The sequence below is a fragment of the Orcinus orca genome, chromosome 3 (assembly GCF_937001465.1).
Source record: "Orcinus orca chromosome 3, mOrcOrc1.1, whole genome shotgun sequence".
In the NCBI taxonomy this organism is placed as follows: Eukaryota; Metazoa; Chordata; class Mammalia; order Artiodactyla; family Delphinidae; genus Orcinus; species Orcinus orca.
In genome coordinates this window covers 136,053,195-136,070,351 of record NC_064561.1, presented here as the reverse complement: position 1 = coordinate 136,070,351, position 17,157 = coordinate 136,053,195, and the positions used below count along the sequence as shown (strand labels likewise).

General features: G+C 35.8%; 1 protein-coding gene and 1 pseudogene across 10 annotated transcripts in view; one reads left to right on the top strand and one right to left on the bottom strand.

The window, feature by feature from the left end:
• The window catches only part of IPO11 (importin 11), a 263,491-nt gene that overhangs the window by 135,296 nt on the left and 111,038 nt on the right, over window positions 1-17,157 (top strand). For 9 of the 10 annotated variants that reach the window (XM_049707903.1, XM_033437895.2, XM_004275193.3 and 6 more), the window contains exon 27: window positions 7,353-7,474. The exons of the other annotated variant lie outside the window; for it this stretch is intronic. In XM_049707903.1, the coding sequence (XP_049563860.1) occupies window positions 7,353-7,474 (122 nt within the window). The remainder of the gene's footprint in view (window positions 1-7,352; window positions 7,475-17,157) is intronic. 10 annotated transcript variants of the gene reach the window in all.
• LOC101275857 (mitochondrial nicotinamide adenine dinucleotide transporter SLC25A51-like) lies at window positions 13,333-14,637 on the bottom strand (annotated as a pseudogene).

The window sequence follows — 17,157 nt, the reverse complement described above, 5'->3', positions numbered from 1 at the left end:
TGATTCTTTATTTGATGCTGCTGACACTAGCTGAATAATACTCTAGTTTGAGTCAAGATTTTACATAAAAAAATGACATCAAATATTTTCAACAATTTCCTCCCTAAGTATTAGTCACTAGCCAACCTGTAGTCTCAAAAAGTAGTAATTTGTCTTAATGTTCCTAGTCATGAATCACCTCTCATCTTATATTAAACTAAGTGCAGTTCTATTCAGCGCTTTTCTAGCTCTTCTAAATGCTGTTTGGGATATTTAGAGATATTTAGACTCCATCCAAAAGTCATATTTGTTTATCCAAAAGTCATATTAATTGGTTTAATTTTATTTCATTTTCAGTGAGCTGAGCTTTACAACTATCATTAGCCAAGTTTAGGATACAGTAAATGAAAGAACCTAAAGATTCAATATATTTTTCATCTGTCATCAAAAAGGGGGGCGGTCACATAATTACACAATTTTTCTTATAATTAATATTTTGTTTTGGTTGAATGATAGTTCACATTTCTTAATTTTCATAATATCTTTCACTTTCATAATTTTTTCTTTTATATGGTCAATTACAAAAAAGTGATTTAACGTATCTATCACAGATCTCTCAGCTTTAATATCCAAAATATTTGCAGTAGAATGAGCAGAATTCTAACAGATTTGATATATCAGTACTTCCATTCATTATGATACTGGGAGCCCTACCAGTGCAACAAGGCAATAAAAAGACAAATAAAAGCATACAGATAGGAAAGGAATAAGTAAAACTGACTCACTTTGCAAACAACATGATTGTATATTACAGTCTCCAGTAAAACTACTACTAAATTTACTAAGGTCATGGGTTACTTGGTCAATATGTAAAAAACAATTTTATTTCTCTTCACTACCAGTGAACAACTGGAAACTGAAATTCTCAAAACACGATTTACAATAACATTCAAACCTAGAAATATTTAGGATACAGTTAACAAAATGTGTGTAAGACAGGTACAGTAAAAACTACTAAACATTGCTGAGAACATTCAAAAACATCTCAGTAAATGTATATGTATGCTCATGGATTAGATGATTCGTTATTGCTAAGATAAAAATTTTCACTAAAGATTTTTTTTTTTGGTAGAAATTGGCAGGCTAATTCTAAAATTTATATAGAAATGTAATGGACCTAGAATAGCCAAACCTACTTTAAACAAGAACAAAGTTGAAGAATATATAATACTATCTGATTTCAAGACCTATTATAAACCTATATATACTAACCAAGAAAGTGGGATAGCATGAAAATAAACATTTAGGTCAATGAAACAGAAGTGAGTTGGAAAATAGGTGCACACATTAATGGTCGGTTTATTTTTGACAAATGTACCAAGGAAATTTAATGCAAAAAAGACAAGTCTTTTATTTATTTATTTATTTATTTAATTTATTTTTTTTAGCTGCGTTGGGTGTTAGTTGTGGCACGCGGGGTCTTCCTTGAGGCCGCTTGCGGGATCTTTCATTGTGGCGCGGGCTTCTCTCTAGTTGTGGCGTGTGGGCTCTGTAGTTGCAGCACGCGGGCTCTCGTTGAGGTGTGCAAGCTCAGTAGTTGTGGCACGCAAGCTCAGTTGTTGTGGCGTGCGGGCTTAGTTGCCTCATGGCATGTGGGATCTTAGTTCCCTGACCAGGGATCGAACCCAAGTCCCCTGCATTGGAAGGCAGATTCTTTACTACTGGACCACCAGGAAAGTCCAGAAAAAGACAAGTCTTTTAGATGAATCAAGGTAGATTGACCTATAACATGCAAACATATATGTGTATACATATGTATTTATTTATGTGTATATGTGTGTAACTCTATACGTGTTTTATATTTGTATAACATAAACCTCATTGGAGGGCACAGTAACTTCCTGTTTTGGTTTTAGGTGACACACTCATTCACACATTCCTTGAAGTTCTTCCCTTCTTTAGGTTCCAGGACACTGTAAGTTAATTTCCCATTGATTTCCTTCTTGGTCTCATGGGTTTCACTTCCTAGTAAACCATAAGCATTTTCTAAGACTTAGTCACTGACTCTGCTTATCTCCAGCCACAGTCACTCCTTTAAGGGAGGCCAACTCTGACCTTTTCCTTACAATCCAGTCCCAGTATCTTTACGTCAAGGTCTTCTGTCTTCTTTGAGCACTCAGTGTCCTCTGACATTTCTTCTTTTGTGTGTCCATTATGCTTAATCTGTATTTCTCTCTCATTTATTCAAAAGTTTTCTCATCTTTTATTGTAGAACAGCTCTCTCACCTCCATCCTTTTTTCCTGTGGCCTTAGTTTATTTAAGGGCCTGGGCCAGTTATCTCAAAGAACTTTGAGCCCTGTCCTGGTATCATTTAACTTATTCCTTCATCCCCTGTATTTTTGTAAGCCATGTTAAATCCATCTTCTTTTCACCTCCATTGCTGCTGCCATAGCCCAAGTGCTTTTCTCGTGACTGGAATATTACCATAACCTCTAATATTGGACTTCCTCCAGTCCCTCTTCTACAGGTCAGCTGAATGGTCTTGCAGATTGAATTACAGAATTGCTTACTTGCTTGTCTTCTCCATTTGACTGTGAACTCCAAGGTCACAAAGCTAGGAGATGGTAGAGTTGGGGAGATGTACCATATTTTTCTTTTCATGGCTTCATCTGTATATAGGGGTACATACCTCAGTTGGTGATGAAAGTTCTGGAGGCTCAGAAGTCCAAGATCAGGGTGCCAGCGTGGTTGGATTCTGCCATTTCCTGAATTGTAACCTGCTGACCTTTCACTGAGTCCTCATGTGGTGGAAAGGCAGAAATTATTAAAATGGTTTGATAACGATTTGTGCTACATAGCTTGTTAGACAGTGTTAAAATATCAATTTGTATAAAAAATAAAGATTATATTAAAAATTTTTAATTTATAGTTACTTTCTGATTTTTAAATATTTTCATTTTACTTCAAGTGATTGTTAGTGGCAGCATGATTTGAATCTGGAAATGAGTCACCTAGCATAGTATGTATTTGCATGAATGGAGAAGATCTGAAAATATAGCTTTACTTGTTATTAGACCTTAAAGGAAATTTGCCTCTGTGCTATCCTGTGCTTAACACCATCTTTCTACCCAAAATAATATGCTTTGCTAATCCAGGGCAGACTAACTTATGGATAGTTCTTTAGGTGCTGTGCATTTAAGAGTCATCATGTGATCAATCAACTATACTCCAATATAAAATCAAAATTAAATTTAAAAATAAATAAATAAAAGTCATGTGGAAAATTTTCTGAAGTGTCCTATGTTTCTCTATTATCGCAAATGTCTTAGGTTTACATTTAAAAAAATACACGGAAAAAAAAAAAAACACAAGAGTAGGCCACCACCTCCATTGTGTTAAACATCAAAATATACAGAAATAATGACCTGTGGCTGGTGCTGTTACTATTTCAACCCTTTGACAATATAAAGGATTGAAGAGAGATGTTATAGGTTCAGATTTATTTCTCTCACTGTATTTAGAGCACTGGCTTTTCATGGAACACTTCTTTTCTCACTTTTCAATGTGAAGAAGAAATGTTTTTCATGAAGAATTTGACCAAAAATTGTCAAGCCATCATGTTTGAGTCTAGAGACTACGGAAATGAAAGAGAATGAAATATTATTGTAGTTCAAATGGCTACTTTTGACTGTGAGCACAGTTTTAAAGAACATCAGAATCAAGTAGGACTAGGAAAATGAGTTCCAGTAAATCCAGATAGCTATGAAGCAAGCAAGGATTTTGCAGAAAGGTTTGTCTCTTCTAAACACTTGAAAACAGTTGTCAGATAGTAGAGAAAACCAAGTTAATTAAGAGTGATTTAATATCTTTAGGAAAGAAGTTGGGTTCATTGCAGAAGTCACCATTAGAACAGTTCCACCTCTAAGCATTTGCTAGTCAGAGTCTTTCAGAGTCATTTTTTATATTGAATGAAGAAAACTTTTTAAACTGATAATGTAATTTAGAATTTAGAGCCGTAGGGTATTGAAGAATTGTACTTTTGCTGTAGGGAAATTTGCTAGAAAATGACAGTATTTGTAGGCCCTTTTTCTCTTTAGGCTTCCTCTTTCTTCTGAGGGATAGCATCTATCTTGGTTTAAACAAGTGTTGTGGAATTCAGGATGGGAAAACAGGCTTTTGGGATGAGGGTGTTTCGCCATTCAGCGTCCTGATTTTTATTTAAGTCATCTGTTTAATTTGTTTCTCACCTTGCCTTCCCCCTGTTCTTGATGCCTTGAGTTGGAGCTTCTTGGATTTTATCTTTGCAGATACTGTATCTTTGGACTCCTTTAGGAGTGGGGAAAGCAATCTAGAAGGTTCTAATTGTTCTTTATACAGATTCCCAGCTAATTTTCCTGTTTTGAGCTCTGTGCCTCACCTCTGTCTTCTTTGTGGCCTGATGATTGCAAGGTTCTGAAAACCAAGTCTGTTTGCATTAGATTATTATTCCTCTGGCAGGCAGTTTGGTTCCAGGCTTTTCTGTTCGGCCAAGTCACTTACCACTCTTTCATTCACCTGCCATCTTCCAAAAACTTGTAGCCATCTTTACCCATGCAGTTTCTCCTCTTTTATAGACCCTGGGGGGTTATTTGTTTGCTTTTTATATTTCTTTACTCTCATTTTAGTGGGATTTCAGAGGGAGCCAGCAAATGCATATGTTCAAAGCTAAAATTGTTTTCACAATGTCAGTATGCTTCTAGGGTAAATAACTTTTTTATAAAGATGCAATAAGGTGTGTGCAGCTGCGTAATTGGAGTAATATTATCTGTTTATCTTTCTATAAAACTAAGACTGAACTCAACTATTCCTTAAGTATTTCCTTGTTTTCTAGAAACATTGTCATCTTACTCTTTCTGGCAATATCCCTTAATTTAGACTTTATAAATTTGGGGGGAGGAGTGAAACATTTTGTTAACTTCAGTTCTACAAGGTAAGAAGATGACTTTCCTCAGGACCTGCTACTTTGATTATAAGACTTTTTCTTTAATCAGTCCTAAGTGTTTGACTTGAAACAGCACACATCTTCCTAATACTAGAGAGATTGAAGGTACTTTTTTGTCTCCACACAATGAATGATGTTTCATGAAATTTTATGTAAAAATGACATTTTATTGCTTGAATAGCAACTGGTATGAAGGTTAGACTAAGAAGATAACATTTGGAGAGAGAAATAAAAAAAGATCGCCATTTGCATAAACATATTATTCTGTTCCTACAGGGAATATAATTATATAAAATTACTTAATTCTTATAGACAACATTTATAACTCATATTCTTTAAAGTTGTAAAAATGATGGAACCAGTCAGAAATAAAATTCTGTCTTTCTACAGTAGATATTTATTTAATTGTGGTATCTTCAGCATGATCCACCAGGGTAGATTTTGGCATACATTATCAAAGAGAAATCTCATCATCTTTTTATTATGCTGCTTAAGAAATACCTTGATTTTAGAAATTAGTTCTCTGAAATACTGCAGAATTCTTTTTTTGCTTTATGATTCGCTATAAATGGTCATCAACATATGTTACAGTTGTCTTGTTTCTATGTTTTGTTATGTGCTGTTGTTAAATATTTTTATAATAGAGGAAATAAATGTAAGTTATAAGTAAATAAAATTAGACCATAGAGATACTTGTCTTTGCTGATTGCATCTTCATTTCAACCACATGTATTACTATAGCTTTAGTTGTATATATTACATTTTAATAACTGGATATTTGCTTTTGTATGGTTATGCTTTATTTTTTAAATCTTGCTTACTAGATATTAATTGCAGTAAGTCTATAAAATATCTGAGCCATTTGTTTCCAAATTAAGTACAAATTGAAGACACATGGTATAAATCAGCAGTTACTGGACTGTATTGCTTCATTGTGCCCTTAATATGTTAGTAATATTTTCACAATGCCTCTAGGCTAAAAGAAATATAAATAGCTAACTGTTCCTTTTATTAAGTAGTTAGATCCAAACAAATTACTTTGTATTCACATCCTAATAACTTAGTATCTATTGAAAATTATACACAAAAATCTAAAGAATAATATCTTTATTTCATTCTTAAATAAACACAATTACTGATTAATGGAATGTGTATGCCTATTGGGCAACACCCAAGTTCTTAAACCTTAGAATCATGTTGGATACCTCCACTTTCATCTTCTGTTCTACCTTGATTTTTTGGTAGTACTTTGCAAAGATATGAAGTCATCAAAAGGAGTGTAATGTTAAAACTGGGAACTGTCTTGAACTAGTAGTTTTTGCAGTATCTGACGGATGTCGTTAGGTTTCTCTGAATAATTTTAAATATTTTGTGAGTTTACTGTGGCATCTTGGGATGCACACAGTTTGGGGAACTCAAGTATAAATAATTGCCTTAAACTAATAAGTGTTTCCTTGACTGTTTATTATTTTTCAGAATGTGTTGGAAAAAAATGTGTTGAAACATTTTTTGGAAACAAATGTAGAAGCACAAAAGTAGGAAAGTATGGGAATTCAAGGTTGATCTTAATATTACTAAAATCCACGAAGTACAGATTCTGATATTAAATGCATTCTTTAAAAGGTGCAAGAAGTGTACAGGTGTTTATAAGCAAACCCTGGGACCCACTTTCAGTCTACATGATGAGTACACTTGGTCCTGTTTTACTTTATAGATTCTTACTGTATCAGTTAGGGGTTTTCAGAAAAATAGAACCAGTTCTGTGTATATGGAAGGAGAGAGAGAGAGATTGAGAGAATATACACATGTAGAGGCGCACATACACGAGAAGGGGGGTGGGTTTTAAGGAATTGGCTCATATGATTGCAGGGACTAGCAATTTCTAATTTTGTAGGGCAGGCTGCAAATGAAAACTCAGGCAGGATTTCTATGTTACAGTCTTGAGGCAGGGTTTCTTCTTTCTAGGAAACCTTAGTTTTTGCTCTTAAGGCTTTCAACTGATTGAATGAAGCCTAACCCACATTATCTAGGGTAATCTCCTTTACTTAAAGTCAGCTCATTGTAAATGTTAATCTTGTCTGCAAAATACTTTTATGGCAACATCTAGACTAGTATTTGACCAAACAACTGGACCCTTAGCCTAGATGAGTTGAATAAGTCTCTTTGGCTCTCAGAGTTAATTGGCTCTCAAGATTAATTAGAGTCGTTTTCTGGTTTTGCTCAAATTATTTTTTTCCAGCTCAAGGCTTGCCCCAAATTCTTATATTCCAATTCTCTGGTTTGCTGGAATTGAACTTTAGCCATTCCTTATGAGGTTTTAGCCTTTAACAGTACTTATCCACAAGTAAATAGCATTTCAAATATTTGAGATGCCTCCTGGTCTTTTTTCAGATGGACCAGCTTTTGGGAAATATGATTGAAATGTGGGTTGATCGCATGGACAATATTACCCAGCCTGAAAGAAGAAAACTTTCGGCTTTGGCTTTGCTTTCTCTTCTGCCATCTGATAATAGGTGAGGAAATGTTTTCTTAAAATTTGTTTTGTTAAAGCATCAAAATGTTAGCACTGTTTTGGCCATTGGTATTGCTGTATGTTGCTGGGCAGTGCTGTTTTATGCATATGTATGCTAATTTTGTTAGTAGATAATGATGTGGCAAGTGTTGGTTTAGATCTAAAAAGATGTGCATGGAGTGGTGGGCACTGCTATTTAACTTGATTATGTTCATTTTACCAATTTCATTTTTGTCTGAATTCCCAATTTTTAAAATAACCAGATTTTGTTAGACTTATTTTAGGTCCTCTTTTTATATGAATATATTAAATATATACTATTTCAATGTCAGTAGCACTTCATAAAATATATTATCCTCTTGGTAATTCAAAAGTTTGTTACATAATTTTGTTGTTATTTATTTTGGATTATCTGTAAAGAAGCTTACAAGTTATTGTTTTCTCCTTTCTTAGATGAAGTCATTATATTATACTTTACAGTAAAGCTTTGTTAAAATTCTCATTTCCAAAAGCAAATACAAAATGCTTTGATTTTGGACATTTTTCAAAGAGTATCTTGGTTTTGCTTTTATCCGTTTTTGTTTGGCATTATATGCTTTTTTTGGGCTACTTTTAATTTTAAAGGCATAAAAGCAGGCCTTTTAAGACTTGATACTCTGTGAGAAGAATGATACATCTTTTTGTCTTAGGGAATTTTTAGAGCACATTTATCCTAGTGATAAATTAGTGAAATAAGTGCAGTTAGCTTTAGAAATTCTTCTTAAAAATTTATTATTTATTTCTGATATGGTAATTTGGATTAAGAACACAGGTAATTGTTTAGTCCTAACACCATAACAATAGATAATAATTTTTGAGCACTTACTCTTAGCCAAAAACCGGGTTTGCCTCTTGGTGGGTGTGGAGCCAAAAGGTAGAACCAAGTCAAAGACTGGGAGAAGGAAGGGTTTATTACTTGCAATAAGTAAGAAGAGCACTGGGGATCTTTCCCAATGGAGTGTTTCCATGAACAGCAAAATTTGGGAAGTTTTAAGCTAAGGGTACATGCATATTTGTGAAGGTGCTTGGGTGTTTGACAGAGTCCAAGCTTTGGTTGATTGAAGTCATGGGGGTCAGTGAAGGTCATCATCATCCCTTACGTTCCAGTTGATCTGGAGGTTGAGTGGCTAGGAGGTTTAAATTCTGCAGAACTGCTCAAGAGTGCTTCATGCTAGTCTTTACTATTGAAACAGAACTGTGAGTTTTTACAACTAATTTGTTATCTTTGCTCTTGCTACTTCTCTTGCTTGATAACAGTTTGTTCTTTTGTTTCCTTAAGATCATTATTACCAAGTGCTGCTCAAGGTTAAGCATTGTGGCCAGGCTTAGATCACAGAATGACTTAGGGCAAAAATGGCTTCTCTTATGTCAAAGCCATGCCTGATTCTCTTTCTCTGGGGACCCCCTACCTTATATGCTTACATTATCATATGCATTATATTTTGCTGAGTACTTTACATTTATATCTCATTTAATTTTTAAACTGTCCTCAGTTAGAGGCATGATTGTCTTTTTATAGAGCGAAGAAATAACTTAATGTTAAATGACTTGCCTAGGATCTGGCAAGTGGCATGTCATAGGGCAAAGTTTGACCTTGGGCAGCTTGATGCCAGAGCTTGCTCTTTGAACTACCAGGTGTGCTGCTTCCCAGGTGGATGTACAGAAGACGAACATTATTTCCTCACTGTGAAGCTGAGTGGTGTCTTATTTATTTTTGGAAACCAAATTGAAGTTACCAACATTTTAACTTACTGCTCTTTTCCTTTCTCTTCATGGAAATACACTGACTAGAGATTTATTCAGGCCTTTAAAATAGAAATGTTAAAGAACCTGTTCTTTGGCAGTAGTCAACACTGTAAACATTTGCTCAGTAAATTAATGGATGGAAAAAAAGTATTAAGGTTAATAGAACATGTTAGAGTTTTCTGTAACATAAAGTACTGAGATTATTGAGGGAAAACTTGAAATGACACAGATTAAAAAGTGAGAAAGAGGGACTTCCCTGGTGGCACAGTGGTTGAGAGTCCGCCTGCCGATGCAGGGGACATGGGTTCGTGCCCCGGTCCGGGAGGATCCCACATGCTGCGGAGCGCCTGGGCCCGTGAGCCATGGCCGCTTATCCTGCGCGTCCGGAGCCTGTGCTCCACAGCGGGAGAGGCCACAACAGTGAGAGGCCCGCCTACCGCAAAAAAAAAAAAAAAGTGAGAAGGATACCTAATTGTATCTAAAGCATATACGTTTTACACTTTTTATGATAATACTGTTGCCTTCAATATTTAATTTTATGTGTGTGATTCAAAAACATTTTTGATACTTAAGTTGTGGAAATAGTTGGGTTCTGTAAAGAAAATAAAAAAGCCTTCTATAAGTCTAAAAGAATACTTAGACTGGGGCTCATGTCAGTCTGCATAAATTGAGGGACAGAATTTTATTAAAGCTTGAAATTTTCTTAAGCATTAGATTTTCAAATTAAAAAATATGATATCACTTATATGTGGCATCTAAAAAAATGATACAAATGAACTTATTTACAAAACAGAAATAGACTCACAGACACAGAAAGCAAACTTATGGTGGGGGTAAATTAGGAGTTGGGGATTAACATACACACTACTGTATATAAAATAAGCAACAGGGATTTACAGTATGGCACAGGGAATTATATTTAATATCATGTAATAATCTATAATGGAAAAGAATCTGAAAAAATATGTATGTAATCTCTTTGCTATACACTAAAAACTAACACAACATCGTAAATTATACTTCAATAGAAAAATAAATTTAAAAGTTTTAAAAAAGAAAGTAAAAATTGTGAAGAGATAGCTTTGTGAATGGGAAAATCAGATCTTATTTATGTTTTTAAAATGAAGTATTGAAAAATCTATTGGGCAGTAGTGAATTCATGTCATTTTAAGTACCAAGAAAGTCTTGAATAATGTAATAGAATTTTAAAGAATAATGATTTAACTTTATAGTCCTTAATGGATTAATGACTAAAGAAGCGTTGATAGCTACAGAAAATGTGACCATCTGAAAAGCAACCAAAAAAACTTAAGTTTGCCACGTTATCATTGGCCCATGACATAACTTAGGAAAATTTATGGTCACATGCTCTAGTGGAAGGTAATGTTGACGTTTAGGTCAGCAGTTTTATCACCTTTCTTCTACTTATAGGTACATAGTTGATGGAGTTTGGGGAAATTTTTTCCCCCATCCACATCCCCAGTGATATTTCTTGGTTAACCTCCTACATAATAGTAATTTCCTCTTCCTGTGTTTCTTTAGACTTTGCAATGTAACATTTCCTTTGCCTGAAATAAGCAGGTCTAGAGAATAATGTATTGATAATGATATTTTGAATCAGGCTACCTTGGGAAATGTTATTTTCTTCTTTTTTATTATAATGGATTTTCACATGCAGAAATAACGCTTTCTAAAACAGTTTCTCAGCCATAGTACTATCGACAGTTTGGGGCCAGATGACTTTTTCATATCGGGGCTGCTGTTCATAGCAGCATATTTAGCAGCATCTGTGGCCTCTACCCACTAGATGCCAGTAGAACCTCCCACCTCCAGTTTAGAATCACTGATCTAAAGAATGACCATTTGGGAAACTATTGTATTAAGCTATCTTTTACCATGATCCACGACTTCTGATTCAGAAATCTGTTAAAGACTGTAGGCTTTAGGACCACACTTAAATTCCAGTGCCACTAGTCACTAATGACCATGGCCAAATAACTTGCCTGTGCCTAAGTTTCCTTGTTTTTGAAATGAGGATACTAATAGTATCTTCCTAATGAGAGTATTATAAAGATTAAATGAGTTTACATATTGAGGTCCAACTGTCTGAATAGATGAGGTTAGGTGTTTTTATTTTATCCCTTTCTTCCTCTCTTTCTCATCCATCTGTCCTTTTACTGCACTGTAAAGTTCTAAAAGCTTAAGTCTCTGTGTACATGCATTAATTTAAATTCAGGACATTTTTAGTATATTGAGTATTTGTTTATCTGTTCGTTAATTCATTAAAAATATGCTAACCACATATGTCAAAGGCATGTCACCTTTAGCTTGATGATCTTTTGTAGTATTCTGCATTGTCACTTAAACTTAAGGATACATGATTTTGTCCATGTCTTCTCCAGACGTTCTTAGTATATCTTCTTGGTCACCTTCTGAACATAGTGCAATCCTTTTTTTTTTTCTTTCTGTAGTTGTGTAGTACAACTGTCTTGTGTCCTTTTTGTTTTGTAGCTGGAATAATTTCAAGTTTGAATTTTTTCCCTTTCTTAGGGTCCATATTATTTATACATAAAGGGAGTAGTATTTTTTCTGCTAATTTTTATATGAAAATAACATTATTTACATATAACTCTTTTAATGTTTTCCTCCAAAGGCATAGATTAAACAAAAACTTTTATAGATGAGAATGAGAATAATCAAACTTTCCTTTGACTCTGTTCTCTGAAATAGCAATTCATTGTCTAACTTAAAAGACACATTTTTATAATGCAGTTCTAATAATTTCAGATGTGAATAAGTGTTCTCTGAGATTAAGCATTTTAAGAATTTTGAATTTTTTGATTTTTTTTTTTTTTTTTAGATTTAAGGATGTCACTAATGGGGAATATTTTACTTAAGCTAGTTGAATAATTCAAAAGAGGTTGACAAAGCAGCAGGGTTTTTAGGTATGATGGCTTGCTTTCCAGGTGAAATTACCTTATAATAAAGTCCTCTTGGTATCAGATATACTACACAGGTTTGGGTTGGACACTTAGTACCTCTCCATAGTTCTCTTCTATCTCAAGAATAGTATATATTATGATCAGCATTTGGAAATTTATTATTCTGTATAAATTTTCTAAGATAATTTTCTAAGTCATTTTACAGCTTTTAAAACAGGCTAGTAGAATCAAGGTAACAGGTTCCAAAGAGTAGTATTTTGTTATAGTTTAAATATAGCTAAATAAAAGGCAGTTTAAAAATTTTAAATTGTGGATGTGTTGTTTTACCAGAATTATGTTTGGTTTAAACTGACCATTCCTAAGTGAGTATTTAATGTGACAGAATTTTATTTTCATCCTTTAAAGTAGGATGCATCTTTTTTTTTTTTTTTTTTTTGCGGTACGCGGGCCTCTCACTGCTGTGGCCTCTCCACCGCGGAGCACAGGCTCCGGACGCGCAGGCCCAGTGGCCATGGCTCACAGGCCCAGCCGCTCCATGGCACGTGGGATCCTCCCAGACCGGGGCACGAACCCGCGTCTCCTGCATCGGCAGGCGGACTCCCAACCACTGCGCCACTAGGATGCATCTTTTACTCCTAGGTCATATATTCTTATTTAGCATTTTACATTATTTTCTTTTATCTGTAAATTCTTAAACTAATATTTTAGTAGCTTTACTACAGTAAAAATTAGTTCTTAATTTTTTACGTCTTTCACAAGAAAAATGTCTTAGAAACATCTTTTGTGTGTATGTGTGTGGTAACAGCTTGATAAGGATATAATTCACAGACCGTACAATTCACCCATTTAAAGTGTACAATTCAGTACTCTTTAGCATATCCATAGTGTTGTGCATCCATCATCACAATCAGTTTTAGAACATTTTGTCACCTCCAGAAGGAACCATGTGCTCTTCAGCAGTCCTTATTCACTCATCCCTGTCCCCAGCCTCTCTCTTGCTCTCCCCCCCGCCATTCTTTTTTCCTACTGAAAGTGTCTATTCTGAATTTGTTGGTGCTTAAGGAAAGCAGCTTTGCCCATAATTCATTGTGCCCTGGATTTATGACACCAACTTGTATTTGGCTGATTAGGAATGAGGCCAAAATGCATTTCTCTTGGGTCTCTTCAGTTGATAAGTGGCACTTAACTGATTTCTTTCATATAATCTTTAACAAGAATTCATAAGTTGCATCAGTTATGCCCCAAGAGATGGGCACCTCTGAAAAGATTTGTCAGATTCCTGTCCTGTTTTAACCAAAGTTTTTGGAAAACCTTGGGGAAAGATGGAAATTCACCATCAATCTGAGACTGCATTTAAGTTTTTACAATATTAACTGGAAAAAACAAGATTCCAACATGGCACCCTATAGACCTCCAAAGATAATATCATTGACCAAACGAGCATTGTGAGTCATTGCCATAGGCAGATGTTCCTTGATGGGACCTCGAAGGCCAAAAAAAGGACGTTGCTGAATCCATTACTGAAAAGAACAGGCACCAGGCCTTGATAACACTCTCTAATTCCATGGCATTTCGGTGCCTTGAAAGCCTGACAAGTATAAATTTGTCATGATACTTGTGGTCTTGAAGCAATGTTTGAACTCGTTCCAGTGGTATGAAAATTGCTTTCTGTTATCCCTGCAAGTACTGCTGCCATGCTACCTACCGGTTGCAAACTCTGGAGTATTGATATGCTTGAGGAGAAGGCAAGATAAATCCTCATACAGACCAAACATAAGTGCTAGTGTTGTTGTCTTCTCCATTAATGGGGGAAGGATTCCATGGTGCAAGTTTCGAAATCCATCCCTTCTCAACTGAAGTACTGCATCCTGGGTTTTGATTTCATACAGCTCTTGCCAAGAGGACCTTCCAATGGGAAATGCGATTGCTACATTTTTTTTTAATTAATTAATTTATTTTGGGCTGCATTGGGTCTTCATTGCTGTGCGCAGGCCCTCTCTAGTTGAGGTGAGTGGGGGCCACTCTTCATTGTGGTGTGTGGACTTCTCATTGCGGTGGCCTCCCTTGTTGCAGAGCACAGGCTCCAGGCGTGCGGGCTCCAGCAGTTGTAGCATGCAGGTTCAGTAGTTGTGACTCGCGGGCTCCAGAGCGCAGGCTCAGCAGTTGTGGCACACAGGCTGAGTTGCTCTGTGGCATGTGGGATCCTCCCGGACCAGGGCTCGAACCCATGTCCCCTGCATTGGCAGGTGGATTCTTAACCACTGCGCCACCAGGGAAGCCCAATGATTGCTACGTTGTTGAAAGCTGCACAGAATCCACACAAGTAATGCTTCATTTCACTGACATTCGCAATATGAGGTGATATATCTTGTTTTTAAAACGTTAGGATTGGTGGCCTGTTTTCATGAGCTTCTGAGTTCATCATGTTGCTTAAGATCTTTCTTTGTGAAGGATTTTTTTTTTAACCTGTAACACCATCTGGGCCTGGTATTTTGGGGGATGGTAGCTTTTTAATAACTTTCTCAATTTCTTCCATTGTTACTGGTCTGTTAGGTTCTCTCATCTAGAGTCAGTTTTGGTAACTGGGTTTCCCATTGCCACTGGCGCCGGCTCCATGCCTGGTAGCCCCCGCCTGCAGGTTGGTGAGCCTGCTAGCCAGCACTGGTGCAGGCGCAGACCTTAATCGACCTCAGAGCATGGGGTGGAGCGTCCGAGAGATTATTTCTTTATTACCAGGAATGTTCTCTAAATACTTTGACCAATGAGGCATAAAACTGCTTTATTTTAATTACATTCCAGCTACCTGTTTGCTTTCTAATATCCTAATGTTAATGAGTAGTAGTGGAACAGTATGAGGATAAATGTGGTTTTTGTATTTGCGGGGTAACAGTCAAGTGAAGAGGACAGAAGTTAAAGAATTACAGAACTACAGAATAAAAATGATAACAGTTGACATGGATAGTGTGCAACTGCCAGATTAGGGCATTAATGCAGTACAGAAGGACTTTCCTGAAGAAATGTTTGCGGAGATATGAAGAGGAGAAATTAACTCTAGTTTGTTGAGAGAAATTAACTCTAGTTAATTGAGTTGAGAGAGAATGAGTATTCCAAAAAGGCAGAACAACCTGGGCAAAGGCTCTGTAGCTGGAGGGGTGAGGACACCTTCAGGAAACTGAAAGAAGGCCAGTGTGGCAGCCATTAGAGTGAAGAGAGTAAGAATAATAAAGCTGGAGAGCTAGGCTGAGAATAGAGCATAAATCCTAGGAAAGTAAGGCCTTCAAGGGAGAGTCAGTTTTATTCTCTGAGATGAATCAGGCAGTTACTAATTTTCATCTAGCAATACTGTTACGCATAATTTACTCATTGTAAATTTGCTACTGCCCAACTTACCACATATTGAAAATGCTAGAATTCAGGTCTTTATGCTAGAATTTAGGTCTTTAATTTTTGATCTCGTGTTTGCTTGCATGTTTGCTGCCAGCATTCATTCTTGGCTTATTCATTCATTTATTTGTTCAGTAAACATTATGAAATACAGGTGCCTCCATAGTAGACCCTGGGTGCTTTAAAATGTAGGATTTAATATTTTTCAGACACGGCAAGGCCAGCAGATCAGGGACAATTGCCATTGAAGGTTTTTGTTACTTACAGTTTGTTCCCAAGAGGAAGGAGCATACCACACCACAGAGAACCACATGGGGAAACACCAGAGTTGGTCAAGAGATAGAGGGAGAGAGGGGGAAATGTGGGCAAGAGCCTTTATTGTGGTTTCTGTGGGAAGGGATGGGAAAGCAAGGGTAAGCCGGTTTAGGACTGGCAAGTTTGAGTAATTTTAGTAGGCTACAGGATGTAGGGACTGTCATGAGTTGTCTGGTACCTGGCCCTAGGTTAGTTAGGAGAAGGGAGATAGTGGCATGGAGTGTAAGAGCTTGATAGTTGGAGTAAGAGCTGTGGATCAGTTAGTTTGTGTATGAAATAAGTGCTCAAAGGCAGCCATTTTCTATCTCTCGGAATTGGCTAACCCTAAGAGGGCCAGTCTTTCCAGGTCCCATCTGTCAAATCATCAGCACACAGAAAATAAAAAGGCATAATCAATACACTGAGTATTAATTGTCTCTTGTTCTTAGCACCATGACTAACACATAGTAGGTGCACGGTAAGTTAATTGAATGAATTTAATAAATATTTACACTGTAATTGGGTGTTATTTTTTCTCCCACTTAAATAACATTTTTTTCTGAACATCTAAAGAATGTTTATGCCTGAAAAATTAAGCTAATTTGATCTCTCAGTTTGTCAGTTCTAGTTGGAAGTAAAGCATACTTTTTGGTCAGTCTTTTAAAAAGTGCACTTTTTGAGGTAAATAGATCATTCTTTAATTTTGTCATATTAACACACCATAAAAAGATGTTCACATTTAGCAGCCCTTTAAGAGGGGTGTTTTTATGTATACTCTGATTTGTAGTATTGTTGCAAATTAGGAGTTCTTCGAATGGGGCTACTTTAGGCATACTTTTAATCTGTTTATTAAAGTCAACATATAAATATATATATATATATATCATTTGGGTTTTCTGTAAGATCTACAGAAGTTTTTGGACAACCCATACACACGCGCGCGTGTGTGTGTATAGTTATACATACATATATATAGATATATTTATTTATTTATTTATTTATTTAATACCTGACCAATACCCTTTGCAAAAAAAAAAGTGTGGAATGAATTTAGATGTATTACTTTGAAAAGGATGTGTCATTTAAATTGAAATTGGTCATTTGAGCATTAAATATAGTTTCATAAATTTAGAGAGGAGGGAGTGTGAGATTGTGGGATTTGGAATTGAATTTTTGTTCATACACTTGGGAAGTCACTTTGTTTCTTGGAATATCAGTTTACTGTAATGAATAATAAACAATTTATAGTGTTCTACAATGCTACAGTTAAAAAAATACA